The sequence below is a fragment of the Suricata suricatta genome, chromosome 1 (assembly GCF_006229205.1).
Source record: "Suricata suricatta isolate VVHF042 chromosome 1, meerkat_22Aug2017_6uvM2_HiC, whole genome shotgun sequence".
NCBI classification, from domain to species: domain Eukaryota; kingdom Metazoa; phylum Chordata; class Mammalia; order Carnivora; family Herpestidae; genus Suricata; species Suricata suricatta.
In genome coordinates this window covers 78,165,526-78,184,803 of record NC_043700.1, presented here as the reverse complement: position 1 = coordinate 78,184,803, position 19,278 = coordinate 78,165,526, and the positions used below count along the sequence as shown (strand labels likewise).

Here is a 19,278-nt window from a genome sequence, read left to right as displayed (position 1 = left end):
TTTTTTTTTTTTTTTTTTTTTTTTTTTTTACTGAAAGCACTAGAGCTGTCTTTTGTGTGGGTCAGGACTCAGGTGCTGAGAAGTCTGAGTTCTGTGCCAGCTAGGTGGGGAGTTTTCTGGGAATATCAGTCTTGAACCTAGAGCCCTTATCGGAAGTTGGGTCCCACTGAGGAGTTCTGTGGGAAGCTCGATGTGATGTAGCTTCTCCCATGTGGGGAGGAGGCATCCCCTTTTCCTAGCAGGCTCACTGCCAAATCTTCTGAACTTCTCTGTTTGTCTTTCTGCAATGTAGCTCGTTCCAGAAGTATAGGGACAGGCAGACCTTGGTGGTCCCTTCCAACTTAGCAATTGCAATTGATCTTGCAAATTCTATTTACCACCTCATTTTCCATTCCACATCTGGGACATACTGTCTTCCAGACAGTATGGGTGTGGACAGAGAATACGCCACTGCTCTGAAAGCCTGGAGCAGAGAATGAGCACAATTTCTCCATCAGCTTCTCTGCCTAGCTGCAGCCACTCCCCTGCATCCCCAGGTCCTTGTTCATTGTAAGACACCAACCAGAGCCCAGTGTGGGCTTGGGAGAGAAAGAGAAGCATATCCTCTTAGGGATCACCTGGGAAGGACCTCAAAGCCTGCCTCACCTTGTTATTTCTTCTCGTTGCTTTTCACTTCCCTCATGGGGAAACAGCAGGTTAAAATTTAAGAGACTCTGAAGTTACATGCAGCTGAGAGTGCAGCTGATGCCTTCAAGAGGGCAGTCCTACTTAAAGAATAGGTGACAGGGCACCTGACTGCCCATCTCTAGACAGACGCCGAACACAAACAGGAAGATCTTGAAGATGTACTACAGGGGCTTGTCCTTGTAGCTGGCTTTCAAAATCTCAAAATAAATTACCTACTGACTGCCAAATTCTTTATCCTCTGGGCAGAGAAGAATTTATTCTTGTTCCTCTCCTCAACCTTGGCACTACTAATAATTTGGGTAGATAATTCTTAATTGTGTGGGCTGTGCTGTGTGTTGTTGGATGTTTAGTCAGTGTGAGGACAGATTTGGAGAGATTGAACATATGAACAGAGTGGTCAGACCACAAATGAAAACAGAAATCTGACCCTCCATCTGCAGCAATCAGTCTAGGCAGTGAAACCACTACCTCTGTAATGATCGGCTTCAAATGGTCGGGAGTTAATAACGGCCAGCTTCTCTGATTTTTGCCCTGGCTTTCAATTTAGGACCAACTAGAGAAAGCTAAATACACTTCCTTCATCAACCACGTAGGTCTCCAGCTTCCTTATGCCAACAGCTTTGAATCAAAAAATACCTTCATTTTTTCCCCCATTATAAAGCATTTCAATCCTCTGCCTGCCTTTGAGTCCCTGCGAAATACAAGTGATTGACCCCCTTGCTATCGTGAGCTCTGAATAAATTAGCCTGTGACATAATAACTAATATAGATTTGGTTTCTGTCCTTGTTTCCTGGCACACAAGTTCCTTAAACCTTTAGAATCTTTGAAGTGATGTATCTTTTTACATGCTAAAGAGATGACTAGTGGTGGGGGCTCCTAGATAGCCTTGGGATGGACACTGGTTGTCAGGGAAACTAACCAGTGGTTAGAGGGGAGAGTTGGGATTTACAGCCCGACTTCCTAACCTCCAGGGAGGGGAGAGGAGCTGGAAGAAAATGTAATCATCAATCGCCAATGATTTAATCAATCACGGCTACGTAATAAAGCCTCCATAAAAACCCTAACCAAACGAGTTAGAAAGCTTCTGGGTGGCTAAACACCTGTAGGTGCTGGAAAGGTGACCTACCCAGAGAGGACAAGGGAGCTCTGTGCCCCTTCCCACATACCTTGCTTATGCATTTCTTCCATCTGCTGTTCCTGGGTTGTATCCTTTACAAACTATAATCTAGTAAGTAAATGCTTTCTTGAGTTCTGTGAGCTGTTCTAGAAAATTCTCAAACACAAACAGGGGTGGCGGGAACTTCTAATTGATACCCAGTAGTTCAGAAACCCAGGTAACAACCTTAACAGCCTAAACTTGACATAGGTGTCTGAAATGAAGGCAGTCTTAGGGGATGGAGCCCTTACCCTTTGGGGTTTTTGTTATCTCCAGGTAGATGGCATCAGAATTGAATTTTAGGACACTCAGCTGGTATGTGCAGAAACTGGAGAATTGTTTGGTATGGGAAAAACCTGTACACATCTGGTGTCAGAGGTGAACTATTAGTGTGAGCATAGAACAATGTAGTTTACTTTTATGGCTTATTCTTCTCATTTATGTGTCTTCTTATAGATCCATCCTTTTTGCCTATTACGTAGTTTTAATGAGTGAGAAAATATGACTTTGAGGGATTGGACAGAGGGCAACTAAAGTTTGACTGTATAGAAGTGGAGAGGTCAGAAAGAATGGGATGTTATTTTGAGGTGTGATGACACCTCACATGATTACGGGATATTTTTAATTGTTGGGGGTGGGGAGAGAGAAGAGACTTAATAGTACATATGGACTACTTTATGTTGTTTCTTAAATGCAATGCTAACTATTAAAATTAAGAATCTCTTATTGATGGGGCACCTGGGTGGCTCAGTTGGTTAAGCCTCTGACCTTGGCTCAGGTCGTGATTTCATGGCTGGTTAAGTTTGAGCCCCACGTCGAGCTCTGTGCCAACAGCTCAAAGCCTGGAGCCTGCCTCAGAGTCTGTGTCTCCCTCTCTCTGTGCCCCTCCCCTGCTCTCTCTCTCTTAAAAATAAATAAACATATAAAAAATAGAGAAGGTAGAAGAGATATTAAAAAAATAGAATATCTTATTTATATTTTCCACCAGCATATATAAACTATTTCCACATAAAATGTTTCGTTTGACCCTAAAAAAACTTTATGGGGTAGTCACAACATTTGCTTTCATCCTAATTTTGAGTAAAATTTTATCCTTGATGGATGAGACCAGCTTCAGAAGAGTTAAGGCACCTGCATGTGGTTGCAAAGTTGTCAAGCAGCAGGACACAGAGCAGGGGGTGGTCCAGGCTTCCCAGTCCTCCCCAAGTGCCTGACTCACCACCCAGCTACTCCCCACATCCCCACAATCCTAAGAATCTTATTCCTGGGTATCAGTGTCCCACAAAGCCTCATACCTTCATGTGTAGAGCAAATGACCATTAGTTCTTGGCTAGAATCTCCAGATCGCCTTACAGGAATCAAAATTTCTCCAACATGTTCTTCTATTTTGTATTCTGCCTCTGGAATATAAACTGTAGGTTCTAGAAAAGATGGTAGAAGACACTTTAGCAAGTCTGCATTTGAATTGAGGATACTGGTGATATTTTAACCTGAGTAGAAATGTACAGAGTATTTTCCCCCTGTATTTTCCCCAACACAACTGACTAAATGAAATATAGTGGGAATAGGAAATGTTTACTATTAAGTGGAGCCAGAGAGGCAGTGCAAATGGGTTTAGGAGGCTTTTGAAAGGTTAAAAAGGGAAAGCTAGCACTAAAATGGAAAGGAAAATCTTGCAGAAATTGTCTTTTTTTTGAGGTTAAATTTTAGGTCTTTTAAATAGAGATCACACATTTCTGTCCTTACTTTACTTTTACTCCTTATTTTTTAAAAATGCTTTTTAACAGTCAGGTAATCTTTTTCTTCCATTTTACCCTCACTGGTAGTCTACTATCTTCAAATACCTTGACTCAAAAGCTTGGCATCATGGAAGAAACTAAAAGTAAGATAAAGTTATTGATGTCATGTGACACCTGGAAAAATATGTTAATATTGGGTTATTCAGACATGTTCTCTATTTTCCTATTTTGAAAAGCCTACTTCTATTCCATCCATGAATTCAAATCTCATTTATTCTTCAAGACTCAGCTCAAACCCTGCCTACTCCAGGAGGCTTAGCTGCTTGGGACTATGGTGTTCTCTCTACTTTCTCACCTCAGATCTCTTACTGCTTTAGTCACGTATCCTAACATTTGGCTTTCCTGGTTGAAAAGAAAAGTGTGTCTAAGTGTTGTTATCAACAAAACTGATAAGATTGGGTGTTAGGGCAATGTTTTCTACTTGTTTATTGGGTGATGGGACAATGTTTTCTAGTTTGTCAGCCAAAATGCAAAGCGCATAGAATAGTATTTCCCAAATTGTATTTCAAGAAAACTATAACTAAGAGATTTTTAAGTATGTTCCTTAAGGGCAATAAATTTTTAAAAAGTCCATGGCCTAGTTTGGGAAAACTGGTTAACCAAAGTTAGACAGGTTTCTTTATAGGAGTTTCTTAGAAACATTAATATGCTAGTGTGAATTATGATCCTTCAAAGGAAGTAAGATGTTTGAAACAGTTTCTAGATTTATTTGGTCCATGGAAAGCTTTCTGACCTTGGGGTAGAAATTCTATTATACTACTGTTCTCTGTTATGCATTTTGGAACATATTATTACAGAGGACTCCCCAAGCATTTTTGTGAATTTAACTCAAACTTATGCCCCTGTGGTAAGTCATGCAATTCTAGATGACACCTGAATTCTTTCAACTATTGGGTAATCAATGTGTCTGATTAAAATTCAAAGATGCATTTTAAAATCTTCCTTTAAGGAGTATTCTTTTATAAAAAGCAGTAGCAAATAGCACAATTATTAGTTAAAACTTTTCCCCCTCTTTCTCTTGGGAGATATTTGTTGTATGAATGAATAAATGAATAAAATGAACCTGTGAATTCAAGAATATGATGCAAAACTATAACAGAATTTTGTGGAACACAGACTAAAACTGAGTTGACTTGTTCTCAGCAGCCACATCTAGGACAAAGGATATCTAAATTACTCCCCTGATCTAGTTGTAAGCTTCCAGAAAATTGTGAGAAGATAGTGGGCCTGGAATGAGTCCTGATAATTAGCCATGTAGGGACAAAGCTGAGTGACTGTATAGAAAGTTAACTATTAAGCCTTGTGCATATTTTAAAGGGATGGTGGTAAAGTCATGTCTATTTCAATCTCCTATATTCCTTTTCAAAAATCCTCAGAGGCAAAGGAGAAATTACTGCCTTAAAATGATCTACTTAGCTTAAAATCCTAAAGGGTATGAACACGTTCAGTGGCTTACAGAGCCCGAGGGAGGAGGTATAAAAGCCTGAGATGGACACTGAAACATGTACTGATTGATAAATCATATCAAGAGAAACCACGTACCATCTCCAGGGTCTACAATTTCAACAGTTGCCATTTCTGGAGACTCCAGTGCAGCCATGACAGGGTTCAACAGAATGATCTGGAAGGTCTCTGAAGTCTCATATTTATTGTCAGACATAATTCTCACTCTCCACTTGGCTGTAGTCTGTCCAGGACTAAATTGGGCCTGTTTCTGAGACTTTGCTTTAAAATCTTTACCTTTCTTTGCAGTTTCATCTTTGGTTATGATACCTACATAGGAATTGGGAGACCATGAATGTAAAGCCAGTGACTGAAGAAATATTCTTCTTTCAAAGCAGATTCTTTTGTGGATGAAAAACAGATAACATGGAAATTACTTCTTTTAATGTTCCCCAAAGGCATTTATAAACTATACTTATTGGCTAAGAATATATGTAAGTAGAAGTGCAGGGAAGTGAGAGAAAAGCAGGGAAGGAAGGATGACAAAAAGAAAGAACAGTCTTCAACTTATTTATTTTACAAATATTCATTGAGGGCATCTGATGTACCAAACTCTACCAGGTGCTTAGGATTTAGAGATAAGTATAAAACTGTCTTAGCTTTCAGAGAGCTCAGAGTCTAAAAAAGAAACCACTAGAATGTGCACCATATGGAGGTAGAGATCTTTGGCTGTTTCGTTCACTGATGCACTGCTGATGATTACAACAGTGCCTGGCATGTAATAAGTCTTCCACAAATATTTATTGGGTGAATATTTTGTATCTAATAATTTCAATAACTTTAATTAAATAATTAACTTTTTTCTCATGTAGATCTTTACTCATGGTGGCCTGATTCCTTATGTGTCTAGTGATTTACGGTTGTAAGAGAATTGTTGGTAATTTTCCAGTAATTTCCACCAACATAGGGCGCAGCTGGTGAAAATGGAGAGGTGAGTATAGATCTGAGGTCTGTCAGGAAATAGGAAATCAGTGACTTGCTGAAGAACTTGAACAACAGCATCACAGTGTTAGAAGTACCCCAGGTGAGACACAAGGGGAAAAGGTGCGACTCTATCCAGGCCGAATGGAGCCTCCCTTCAGCACAAAACGTTCAAGCAGCATTCTAGATTGTTTTGGGTTTCTGACATCCCAAAGAAGGCCTAACGCAGCAAGAATACTTACACCTCATCACGTTAGTTCTCATTATAAGGTGAAGACTCTACATTTGTTCCAATGCGTGAAATCAAATATCATGACTTGACACCAGCTATTGTGGGAAGCTTTACATAAAATGAGATGGAAAGCTCCTTTTGCCCTTTCCTCTGTCTCATTTTCAGAGAATCTGATATCTTTTCAAAGACACCCAAACCTATAAAGTGTGAAAATAATTTCCAAGATAAGAGAGCTTGTGTTGACTTTTAAAAACTGTTGATGAAGTCTTGCATTAATACTAGTTTAGTAACTGAGAATGAATGTTCAATATTTGGGAAGAGCCTCCTCTGGCCACATGTTGGAATTGGAGAAGATAAGGAAGAGGGAGTATCTGTTGTTCTCAGCCACAGCTTAAGTACTGCTATATAAATTCAATAAGCACATGACTATTTAATATTTGGTGAGCATGCTGTGTGACATGCTAAGAATGCAATACTGAGGTACACCTCTACCCTTTAAGAGGTTTACAAGAGGTCATTATCTCACAGTTTGCAAGTTTGAGCCCTGCTTTGGGCTCTATACTGACAGTAAGGAGCCTGCTTGGGATTCTTTCTCTCATCCTTTCTTTGTCCCTCAGCCCCCTCAACCCTCTCTTTCTCTCAAAAATAAATAAATAAACTTAAAAAAAGAAGTTACAAGGGATGATAAGCAAGTGATTTTAATTCTGTTAGATTTTGAGTGCCATGACATAATAATGATAGTTAACATTTATTAAGTGTTTAATGTATGTCAGGGACTATGCTAGATTGAGTCCCATGCATCATATTTAATCCACAAATCTTGAGATGGATATTTTATAGATAAAGAAACTGAAGGTCATTAGAGCATCACATAAAACAATATGTATCAGAGCAGGAATTCAAACCCCACAGTTTGTTTTGTTTTGCTTTGTCTTATTTTTTTCTAGCTCCTTCCCTTTGACTGCCAGCTCCAGTCTGGGATGGGGTGAGAGGATTAGAAGGGCTTCTTGGAGCACTGAGTAAGGTTCCTACTGTGGGGTTGATGTGGTTTTAAGTAGTGTTTTGTAGGAACAGAAGAGTTGACTGTATGTAGTTTACATAACAATGCATATTGGGTGACTACCATATGCTCTTTTCAGTATTGGGCATTACCCAGGATGTAGTACCTGCCATAGTGGAATTGGAAATCTACTGAGGAAGATAGACAGTAGACAAATGGACAGATGATGCATGCCAGGGATGGTCTATGTAGAATAAAGCAGGATATGGGGATAGCATCTATGGAGGGCCTGGTTCAGATAAGGAGACTGGGGACATCTCTGAAGAGTTTACTTTACAACCATCCAAATGATTCTAGGCAGATAGATGAGTTTTTTTTTTTTTCTCATGCAGGGTATGAAAAATACTTCTTGACATAATAACCCCAAACTTGTGGCTATGAAAAATCCCTCAGATAAAGAATTAGAAAGACAGAACCCTAAAAAAAAGGAGGCATATTTCACCTGAAGTTCCTGCAGCAAGTTTTACTGTGTGTCGAGTAAGTAACCTGCAGTGTAGACTGAGGCTGAGGACCACCCAGAAATCAGAGTGCTCTTAATGCTGACTTCTTTTCCTAGGGGAACAGTCCTATCCCAGAGCCTTGAACTTGAAGAGGAGACTCGGGAAAAGCTGGGCTTTTCTTAATTGCCTGTTCTCAGCTATCTCCTTCCTGGCTTCTCTCCAACAGTGTTGATATGTTGGCAGGTCTCTGATTGGATTCCAAATGTCTGGGAAACTCAGGATGCTCATTTGTAAAATGAAGATAACACACTCCTATCTGTCTTGTCAATAGGTAGTGACAATAAAGACCAGAGTGCCTGGGTGGCTCAGTTGGTTGGGTGTCTGACTTTGGCTCAGGACATGATCTCATGCTTTGTGAGTTCAAGTCCTGCATCAAGATCTGTGCTGACAAATCACAGCCTGGAGCCTGCTTTGAATTCTGTGACTCTCCCTTCTCTGCCCCTCCCATGCTCATGGTCTCTCTCTCTGTTAATAATAAATAAATGTTAAAAATTAAAAAAAAATAACAAACACAAAATGATCTCTGAAAATTTTGCAGCTACAGATGTTATCAAAATCTAATGCATTATTACAACAATTATTGTTAATTATTAATGATGATAATGACATGTATTATGTAGTCATTATATATCTGTTTACCCCAAGTTGTAGGACATAGAAATCTTTGATGCGGTACATGTTTTGGAGGAATTTATAACCTAATAGCAGGATGAAAACAATTATATACAATCAAAAGAAATAGCTACAACAAAACATAATAATGTATCATGTACTCACAAGTAATTTTTCAAAAGAAATAGCTAGAACTAAGCATAATCATGTATTATAGGCTTAAAAACAAGTTTAAAAGAATCTGAGTGAGTTGGGAATTGTGATATGTGGCTATGAAATGTTTTAGTTTTCCTGGTGTCTTTTGGGTTGACAAAGAGAAATAATTTAATCTTCTAGGAAGAGCCCAACAGGAGGAGGAGGATGAAAAGTTGGAGTGTATGTTTAAGCCTATCACTCACACTGAGTAAAAACTGTGGCATAATTTCACACATTTTCTTTAGAAGTTCCCCAAACCTGTTGCCGATTCTCTTCCAATCTATTCTCTCATACTTATGTCTCAGCTTAGATTTCATGCTTCTGTTACCTATTGCCATCAACCAATCCAAATTTACTTACTGATAAAGGATGTTTCTTCAAGGTACCCTCTGCGTGTGAGGGTCACTTCTAAGAACGTGGAGTCTTCATCCACAATGTAGTACTCTTTCTCCAAAGAAATCCAAGCCCAGTTCAGATGGAAAGGTTGGTGTGTTAGCTTATTTCCTCCTGCAATTGACAGGGGTAAAGGAGAAGTTGGAGGACAGACAGTAAGAGAATTAGAAATATCATCAAATGGAGGGTTTGCATTTTGCTTCTAAAGCCAAGAGTTTCAAAATACATACTCCTTTTTTACTTTTATTTTTTTGAATCAGAAATGAAAAATATTTATTTCCAGTGCTATGTTATTTCAAACTTCAACTTATTCTTTTTTTAACCAAACAGAATATAAGGTATTTTATTTTTATTAAAAAATTTTTTTTATTAATAGTTTATTACCAAGTTGGTTTCCATATAACACCCACTGCTCTTCCCCACAAGGGCCCTCCTCCATGTCCATCACTCCCTCCCCACTCCCTCTTCAGCCCTCATTTGTTTCCGGCATTCAAAAGTCTCTGGTGATTTGCTTCACTCCCTCTCCCCAACTCTTTGCTCTTTTAGAGAGTGTCATGAGCACTATCTGAGGCCCTGTTCTCCCTGCTTAATGTAGGATTATTAACCTTAGTCTATTCTTAAAAGGACTTACACACTAGGGTTCCAAAGAACCAAAGCTTAGTAGTTTTAAATTTCACTCATATTCAACACCCCCATCCTTTGCTCACTCCTTCCTTTGTCTGCTTCCTCTCTGATTTACTCCTTTGTATTGTTTGTGTATCCATCTGCTCTCACAATAGGCTACATTTCCCTGAAGACAGTGCCTACATTATATATCCTTATTTTATTACTGTGAGGATCTGGTATGGTGTCTTGAACTCAGACTCTTTTTTTTCTTTTTCTTTTTCTTTTTTAAATTTTAATGCTTATTTATTTTTGAGAGAGACAGAGAGAGAGACAGAGACAGAAAGACAGAGAGAATGATCAGGGGAGGGGCAGAGGGAGAGGGAGACACAGAATCTGAAGCAGCTCCAGGCTCTGAGCTGTCAGCACAGAGCCCATGCTGGGTTTGAGCTCATAAATCCGGAGATCATGACCTGAGCTGAAGTTGGATGCATAACTGACTGAGCTGCTTAGGCACCTGAACTCAGATTCTTAATGTTTAAAAACTGTCCAAGTAGACTGCAAGAGACAAGGATATAGAAGCTATTTGATTTTCTCTTGTTCACACTGGGTCACAGGCTTCTTTGATGATGGTCAACTAGCCCCGTATTAAGGCTGTGCAATGTGGGTGGATTGGAAGAAAGAGCTCTCCCTCCACTGGGGAGCCATTGTTAGAAATAATTACTTGTAAATGGATGTTGAAATAGGACTCTCTATGCCTCAGTTGAAACTGAGGCATCGATGTAATAGATATGAGCTAACAAAGTGAGTGTAGGCAGACTACCATCTGTAAAGTTTACAACAGAAAACTTTACTAACCAGTTCCACAACTACTGAACCTCTAGCATATACACAGCATCTAAAACACTAAGTCATTTTCCTGGTGGTATCTGTGTGAGTGAATTCTTTGAAATGATGATAAATAAAAAATTTTAAAGCTAAAAAAAAAATGAACCTCTAAATCAGGTTGAGCCTATCATAAAAGGGCAACTAGAACAAGTAGGAGGATTTTTAAAGAGAGTACTTTAGAAAAAGCTGGTGGGCATGTCTACCACCACCCAAGTAGGGTGTGGGCAAGGAGTAGAGCCACAGTCTTTACCTCCAGCCCAAGGAGAGTGGGCTTCAACGAACATTTTGGAGAGCTGATATGTCCGTCATGTAACTGATATGTTCTCACAAAAAGCTCATGTGGCTTTGGCAGGGTAGGGAGAGTGGAGAGGCCTGCATTTGGGAAGGAATTAAGTGCTCACGAAGAGTGGGGCAAGGAAAGCATGCATGTGGGCCAGAGGTGGGTCATCTGCTCAACAGAACCTGTTGAGGAGGCAATGCTGTGTCAGCAGAAGGAAGCTGTAAGCTGACCACCAGTTTCCTGCCAACTACAGAAACAGTGAAAGATAAGGAACTGCACATTCCATCAAGACCGTTTAAGAAACTCATGAAAACACCAACTAAAGAAAAAGTCACCGTTAAATAGGCCCCATCCAGGGGATATTGGATATCTAGGCAAGCAGTTTCAGGACAATAAAGTAACTGGACCAAGTCCATGAAGGGTGGTGGCAAGATCTTGTCTGGACTGCAGACTTCTAGTCTTGTGCTCTGGTTTTGAATCTGAATGCCACTCCTATGATTAATGCTCCTGGATCAATGCAGCTCAAACTCTTCAAAAGGGAAATGGACATGGGACACCTGGGTGACTCAATCGATTGAGCAGACAACTTCAGCTCAGGTCATGATCTCACAGTTTGTGAGTTGGAGCCCTGCATTGGGCTCTCTGCTGTCAGTACAGAGCCCAGTTCAGATTGTCTGTCTCCCTCTCTCTCTCTGTCCTGTCCCCACTTGCTCTCTCTCTCCGTCCCAAAAATAATGAACATTTTTTTAAAAAAGGGAAAGGGGCAAAATTTATTGCAAACAAGACCGACTGAATCAAAAAGTCCATGATGAAAAAGGGTCAACAAGTAGAGGTAAGAATATTTTCACATCCAAAATGTATATGATGCAGATTTCTCAAAAAAGTGGGTCTGAAAATCTTTAGACCCTAGTGGCTACCCTACATCTCTGCCCATATGGCTTCTTGTTAGACTTCTCTCTGGCTGTTTGCTTCATTCTGTATTCTCTGAAGACCAGCTAGCTTTCTCCACTTGTCCTTGAATGTGGTCCCATACATCCTGAGTTTGCTTATCTTTATTTCACATGACCAGCAGAGATAGATTAGCTTCTTGGCATTTCAGTGGCCAAGCGTGGGTCTGGGTAGCTGTGGTGTTATTAGGTGTGGCCTGGCTGCAGTGTGAGGTTGAGGAGGAAGGCAATTCTTAGAGAAAAGTGCTTTGAGATTTAGCTATCTAAATGGTACTTGTCTTTAATAGTAGAATGCAAAAACTAGGTGAAAATAGTAGAGGGCCCTTTTACATTCTTGTCTCCAGTAATTGTTCTGTACTCAGATTCCTTTAATAAAATGTACAGATAATACTAAGCAGCAGCTAGGTAGGACAGAAATAGCAGGGACTTTGTATATAGCGTCAAGTGACCACTCTGCTACTATTTAGCTATATGGACTCAGAAAAGTTACAAAGTACCTTTGAATTATAGCTTCCTTGATTGTTAAATGAGCACAATAACAATACAAATTACAGGAATAATATCTTCTTCAGATTTGTAAGGATTACCCTGGATAGTGAAGATAAAAATGACTAGCATGATGCCTGGCACACAGTAGGCACTCAAAGAAACTGGTCACATTAAGGTTATACTGACGTTGATGCACATAATTTAATGGAGAAGCAAGAGAAAATAGGTACAAATCAGTGTTTTTAAATGTATATATCAGTTAGGTACAGAAGATCATTTATTTGCTCATTTACACATTATATAAATAATTACTTTAAATTCCAACCAATCAGCAGACACAGTACTAAGATTTGTGCTAAGTGTTGTGGATCAAAAGACATGCAAGTGATAAAGATAATTTGTATATCAGGCCCCACAAAATAGAGGTCCCCCACGGGTCTAGTCCATGTCACAAAATCTAAACCTAAGTCAGCCTGCACTTACCAGAATTACCTGTCAACAAAATCCAACGTACACCAATTGCAGGCCTCAAACTCAACTTTGGCTAGTTTACCTTACTCTAGACCTGCGAGCCTTATAAGGAAACCCCCAACCTCCCAGCCAACCATGCTCTGTTTCCGAGTTACCTCTTCTAATGTCCCTGGGGAACAGCGTTCCACTGCTTGTGAGGCACTGACTCCCCCGGTCCATGAGTTGCTTTCTCTTGAATAAAGGATATCAAACTGGTTGCTCAATGTGTTATTTTTGTCATTTGACACAAGGTATAGTTTTTTTCAGAGAGGATGTGGACAGATTTCATGAGACAGTAAGGGCTTAACACTGGCAGTGACAGTGGAGAGGAAAAGGACAGCTTAGAGAGGATAAAGGGGAATTGACAGGGCTGGCGGATGAGAAGCCAGAACGTGTGGGAAAAGCTGTCAGAGATGACTCTGAACTTAAATCGGGCAGCTGGAAGAATTGTGTAATGTGAGCAGATATAGAGAAGTTAGGAGGGGAAGACAGCTTGGGAGTTTAATTTCAGATTTGGCTTTGAAGGGATGATAAGAAGTCCAAAGGAAAAGTTCATCAGCTATTTTGGATACTTGAATATATGGGGAAAAGTTTCAGGAAGGGACAAAGGCAAGGAATGTATATTTGGGTGTACTGTGATACCAGGAGTCTCTAAAAGGGAGTTTTAAAGTCCAGTTTTTGAAAATAACAATAAAGAGCTAAATATATGTTTTACAATTTTTATAATTTTTTTAAGTTTATTTGAGAGAGACAGAGAGAGCCCAAGCTGGGGAGGGGCAGAGAGAGAGGAGAGAGAGAATCCCAAACAAGAGTCTAAAAATCAGTGTGGAGCTCAATGGGGGGCTCGAACTCATGAAACCATGAGATCATAAGCTGAGCCAAAATCAAGAGTCAGATGTTTTACTGACTTAGCCATCTGGGTGTTCCTACATTATACAATTTTTACATTTTGGCAGCCACTGACTCTTAGATACTGTCTTTATAGTCATAGGATCCAGGCTGAGCACCTGACATCAGACATCCTGGGACCCTGAAGAAGCTGATTCAGGCCTTGCCCTTTTCTACTCTCTCAGACCAGTTGGTCCCTGGACTTTGAAACACCAAGCCAGGAGCAACATGGAGGAAAGGACTTGGTCTCTACCAGTCACCTTGCCTTGCATGTGTGGTTCCGACTTAGCCTCTCCTACTGGTTGGCTATGCACCATCACTTGCTGGGGAAAGGGTTGGGAGTGGGGTAGGAGGGATTGCAGAATAAGAAAGAGGAGGAAGTTGGAATGGGCAGGGAGCCCCTGCTAAGATGGAGGCCCCACCTGTGAGGGTCAGTTACTAGACCCTTAGCTTTTGACATCAGGTAATTCTGAGGAGGAGAGGTGGTGGGGGGTGTGATGATGGTCCCTCCCAGTGGGGTCCTGAGAGGATGGTTGCCCAGGCCTTAGCTGTGCCCTCCCAGGCTTCAGTTGGAAGCATTCTTCACAGGTGCAGCTTCTTCCCTTGGGCCCAGAAGCAGGCAGCCAGCCAGCTAATTCATTAACAATTACATCCCAAATAATGAGAGGTGGCTTAATGTATAACGAATAAGAGTGCAGATATTGGATGGTATGAAAGTCCAATTTATGTAAGACTTTGAGTAGACTATGTCATGTACTTCAATGAAGAAGTAATTGTAAAAAATTAAAAAAAAAGAAGATCAAGAACTAAACATTGGGAATAGTTGCCATTGGGAGCCAGTGAAGGAAAATAAATAACAGAATGGGAATAAGAAGCCTTTGAGTTAGTTTCATCACAATGTGGAAGTCTGATATAAAACTACCATCCAGAAGTAAAAAAAAGAACGTTTCAAGCATAACCATAATCTTCTTATCAAAAGATGCTACTTTGTTATTTGCTATATCAACGACACAGCTATATATCCAATTATACTCTAGGGCAGCGTTTTTCAGCCTCAATACTTCTCACATTTACGGTGGATAATTTTTTGTTGTGAGGGGGCTGTCCTGTGGACTTTAGGATGTTCAGCAGCATTTTTGACCTCTACCTACTAGACACCAATGGCAGTCTCTCACCCATTCCTGTCCTCCAATTGTAACAATAAAAGCAAATTGTCTCTAGACATTGACAAATGTCCGCTAGGGAGAAAAAGAATCTCTCATTGAGAACCATCGATGCCAATGAAATTAAAGAATTTAATGCGACTCTGATAAAAAAAAAAAAACTTTCCTATGTTTCATACTACTGTTTTAGGAGTATGACAAATGAAACATTTCGGATTTGAATTTGGCATTGATAATCAACCATTCCACCACTGACTTTAGAAGGTAGCCTGAATCTAAGTGAATCTCATGAAAATTTGAAGGATGCAATATCAAGCACATTAAAACTATTTTTCCTGTGGAAAAATCAGAGTTTAAAGTTGGGGACAAGAGTGATATTTGTGGGATCTGATTTACCATCACCCTTTTTTTCTGGGCAGCTGTCTAAGTGGAAGCATCAGGTTGTTAGGTTTAGGTGGGAAGACCAGGGGCAGCCCTCCCACATGTGATCTCTGTGCCGTGGCAGGTGCCTTCATCCCTGCTCCCTGATCTGAAAGACTGAGATAAAGATAGGGGCACAGGAGGCACTGGATGGGAGAGACCGTGTAGGTAGGAGAGTGTGGGCACGTCATTGTTATGGTTTGAGCTATTATTATTAAGTTCTTTTTGTTCTTCATGAGTCAGGAGAATGAATTATTAAGAAGCAAACTATGTAGAACAAAATCAATGCTCTGATGTTCAAAACAGAACATATAAGCTCATAATGGGGGATGTAGGGTGGGGGTAAACAGAACCAACATGCTCTGAGTGCCTGATACGTCTGGAGCTCTGGGCTAGGAAGTATGCAATCTGCCAATGAAAAAGAAGAAAAATAAGAGGCAAACAAGATGGAAGAGACGGGAGTCAGGGAATAGGAACTGACAGGACCACTCTGGACGAGGAAATGATCTGAGACCACAGTGATCTGAAGAGAAGTAGAAAAGTGAATTTCGGAATGGCAATGGCTTAGAAAGCAATTGGAAGTAACAATGGAGAAAAAATATTCAACTGCAGAATATCTAGCTTCTTGGATTGAAGGGTATAATGCATTTACATTTTCATAAATATCACCCATTGAGTTAAAAAAAAGGAAATATATTCTAAGTATTTCACCCAAATACTATATTCAGGATGATCTAATTTGATGTAATTTATATACCAATTCTAGTTTCTGATATAATCTCTTCTTTTCAAATGCAATAATTGGAAAAAAACCTTAAAATGAAAAATAGTTTATGTATTGTTAAAGACAATTTTGAAAATATATCTAAAATAAATGCTGACTCTCATGCTTGCTTCAGCAGCACATATACTAAATATACCAAAATTAAAACAATGCAGAGAACACTGGCCTGGCCCTGCATGAGGATGACACAGAAATTCATAAAGCATTCCACATTGAGAAAAAAGAAAAATAAAAAACAAATAAACGCTGACTCTCAAATGAGTCAAATCAAGTACTAAATGATAAGGTAGCAGCCATTGTCAAATGTTAATGGCTTATGGCCTTGAGCTTCAAAAATAAGATTTAATTGAATAGGATATTTGATCTTAAATGTTTAATAATTTACCCAATGAAACTCTAATCTTATACTCATGCTTTTTAATACTTCATGATATTTTCAAATAGCTTGTCATAAGCAACTTCTCCAGCTACCAACTTTAAGATGTATCTGACTCCTATAAGCACCTCCTCATCATATACCTATCACTATCAATTATCATGTAGTATCAGTTAATATCATTTGTCTTTGGAAAATGCCTCACAGTGTCTCATTGTGATGAAAAGTGTTTGAGGTTTGATGTGTGCAGCTGAGTTGCACATTGACAGAACAGAAATATCATAAATATAATGTATTCTTCCCCAGTAGAGTTATAATTTCAGAGAAAAGAAAGTAAATTGAGATAGAAGAATTAGCAAAATTAGGTAAGAGAAAAAGTCAAATTGCATGTCGGGCAGATTTCCATTGTCTTCCCCTAGCTGTCTCTAGTGTTCCTGAAGCTGTGGGTAGCAATTTGAAAAATATACTTTGTTGGGCATGACACCCCACATCTACTTCCTGCACAAGGATATGATTCCACCCCCTTTTCTCTTGCATGATTCATTTCTATTCAGTAATTCCATGGACCTGCCTAATTCTTCCATCAGTGATTCTGGGTGCAACCACTCATGACCCAAAGCAGGGAAGGAGAGGAGGCCTTCCTCCTGGAGTCCCCAACACACAGGTGCATGTCCATTCTCTTCTTGAGGAACAACAGATTGTTGTGTGCAACCACGTATCAGGTTTTTCAGAAAAGGAGGGGGAAACTAAAGAGCAAACAGAGCTCTGCAGTCATTTCTTTCGTTGTGTTCTTCTAAGCTACAGCAATGTTATCTCCAAGATCATGTTTCTATATCCACTTATGCAGTCTTTGGGAATGTGGGGGCAGGTGATGGAGGGAGAGGTCTTTGTGCTCACCCAGTGGATGGGAGGGGCCGCAGGGGTGGCAGGTGTAATGCAGTGCGACAGAGGTGCTTGGTATTCTTTTTGGAGATGCCCCCAAACTTTCCTGAGGATAAATTTGGCTCTTCATTTTGAGAACTAAATACCCAACACTTCCCTGCTACGTGTAACAATACAAGTTATCTGTGCCCTTTTTCGCGTTCTTAAAATAGAGTTTTCAGTATTAGCACAGTGGAAGCAGTGGGAAAAAATAAAGACCAGAAGCTTTTCTTAGATTCTTTTGCATGCTTCAATAGCAGTACCACATCCTACTCTTGACACAAAACAAAACTACCCAAAGTACTCTCAAAGCAAGACTTTAGAATATTAGAAAAAGGATAAGACTGTATCATCAGAAGTTTCCAACTGGTAGGAAGTAAAAATACACCAATTGCATGATCACATGCAATGGCCATTTCTCTTTGGGAGTTGGGGCTCCACATGGCAGAACTGGAAAAGAGAAAACATTGTGCCTTCTTCATTCTAAGACTGTATAGGATTCAAGGAGGCTGTTGAAGCAAACTCTTTCTTCCAGAGAATGCAATGCCAGGCAAGGCAAGGCCAGGCAAGGTAATGCAATGTGATGTGATGCAGTGCAATGCAATACGTATAGCAAATTTCTCTTCAGAGGTCAGAATAATCATTCTTATTTTTGGATACAATCTAGATAGACCCAGAAAAAGCAACGGGATCTTTCACAGAACATCATTATTCTTCTCTCTGAAGAAGGATGGAATTAAAAACTTTCTAAGTTCCTTCCAGGTTTAACATTCCATAATTCTTTCTTTCCCCCTTGGTAGGTGGTGCTATCACAGCAATAAAGAAAACATATTAACTTATTATGTCCCAGTTTGGAAAAATAGTATTGCTCAGCGTAAGTTGGTGCAACTTGATAAATCAAATGCAAACTTTAAGCTCTCAGGAGGCCTCTATGTATGTAAGGAGGGTGAGTTCTTGGGAAGGCACACAAACTCTTTGGGTCCAGAGGTGCGCTGGCACATCCAGAGGTGTGATCTTAACCCCACTGGCATATTACAACTGAATCCTTTCATACCTGTGATATCATATGAAAAATCCAATGCTTACCACCAGCTTGAAGGAAGGAAGTGGGCATACTTGACATTCGACAAGTGAAGTGCCTGTGGTTCAGTAACTGTGCCTCACTCAAGGTCACATAGTTATTCAATTAATTTAAAAGTATGCAAAGACCTCTATGATCAGGATCCTTTCCACCGCACCCTCCCCACCCCCATCATCTCCTACCTCTCTTGCTGCCTTTGGAGTCTATGAGTTAGCTTAGTCTAAGTTATGTGCAATTTGTGAAGCTAATGGTTTGACTTCACAGCTCTAAAAATTCTTAGTCATCCTTCAAGGCCCAGTTTGAGCATCACTCCTTGGGGAAACTTCCCTGGGTGATGGCTTATTTCTGTCGCTCATGCACGTATCTTTTTGCTAGTATTAGAGTGAATTGTCTCTAGGTCTGGTTCTCTTTCCATATCAGTAGCTTATTTTCATCCTGGAGTTCCTAGCACTTGGCACAGAACTTACAAGGGCTCAATAAATACCTGTAGAATGACTGACTGCCTTCTGGAGAAGAGCTGACCTAAACATAGATTTAAAGAATAGAATAAGCACTACCAATGGTTTGACCTAGGTACAGTTTGTAAATATACCTTGCCTCATAAAAATGTAGATAATGTTTTTTTAAAGCCTAGTGATATCAACATATGGACCTGTGGTTTTATTCTCGTTAGAAAGAGAGCCAGAATGTGCACTCTAGGTTGTTATACTTAGCTTAGAGCTACTTCTACAAAATACCGTGTGTGCAGGCTGTGGACTGACCTTTAAGCTTGAGGGTCTAGTTCTAGATATATCTTTTAAAAATCATAAAAATACTGTTTTATATTTCCATTGTATATATTATTTAACCCCCCCTACAGTCCAGTGTTC

General features: G+C 39.9%; 1 protein-coding gene across 1 annotated transcript in view; it reads right to left on the bottom strand.

Moving 5' to 3' along the window:
- FREM3 (FRAS1 related extracellular matrix 3) overlaps window positions 1–19,278 on the bottom strand; it is an 81,746-nt gene that overhangs the window by 21,592 nt on the left and 40,876 nt on the right. The window contains exons 3-5 of the mRNA XM_029956869.1: window positions 9,027–9,173; window positions 5,186–5,416; window positions 3,140–3,265 (exon numbers count right to left, since the gene is read on the bottom strand). Of these exons, the coding sequence (XP_029812729.1) occupies window positions 3,140–3,265; window positions 5,186–5,416; window positions 9,027–9,173 (504 nt within the window). The remainder of the gene's footprint in view (window positions 1–3,139; window positions 3,266–5,185; window positions 5,417–9,026; window positions 9,174–19,278) is intronic.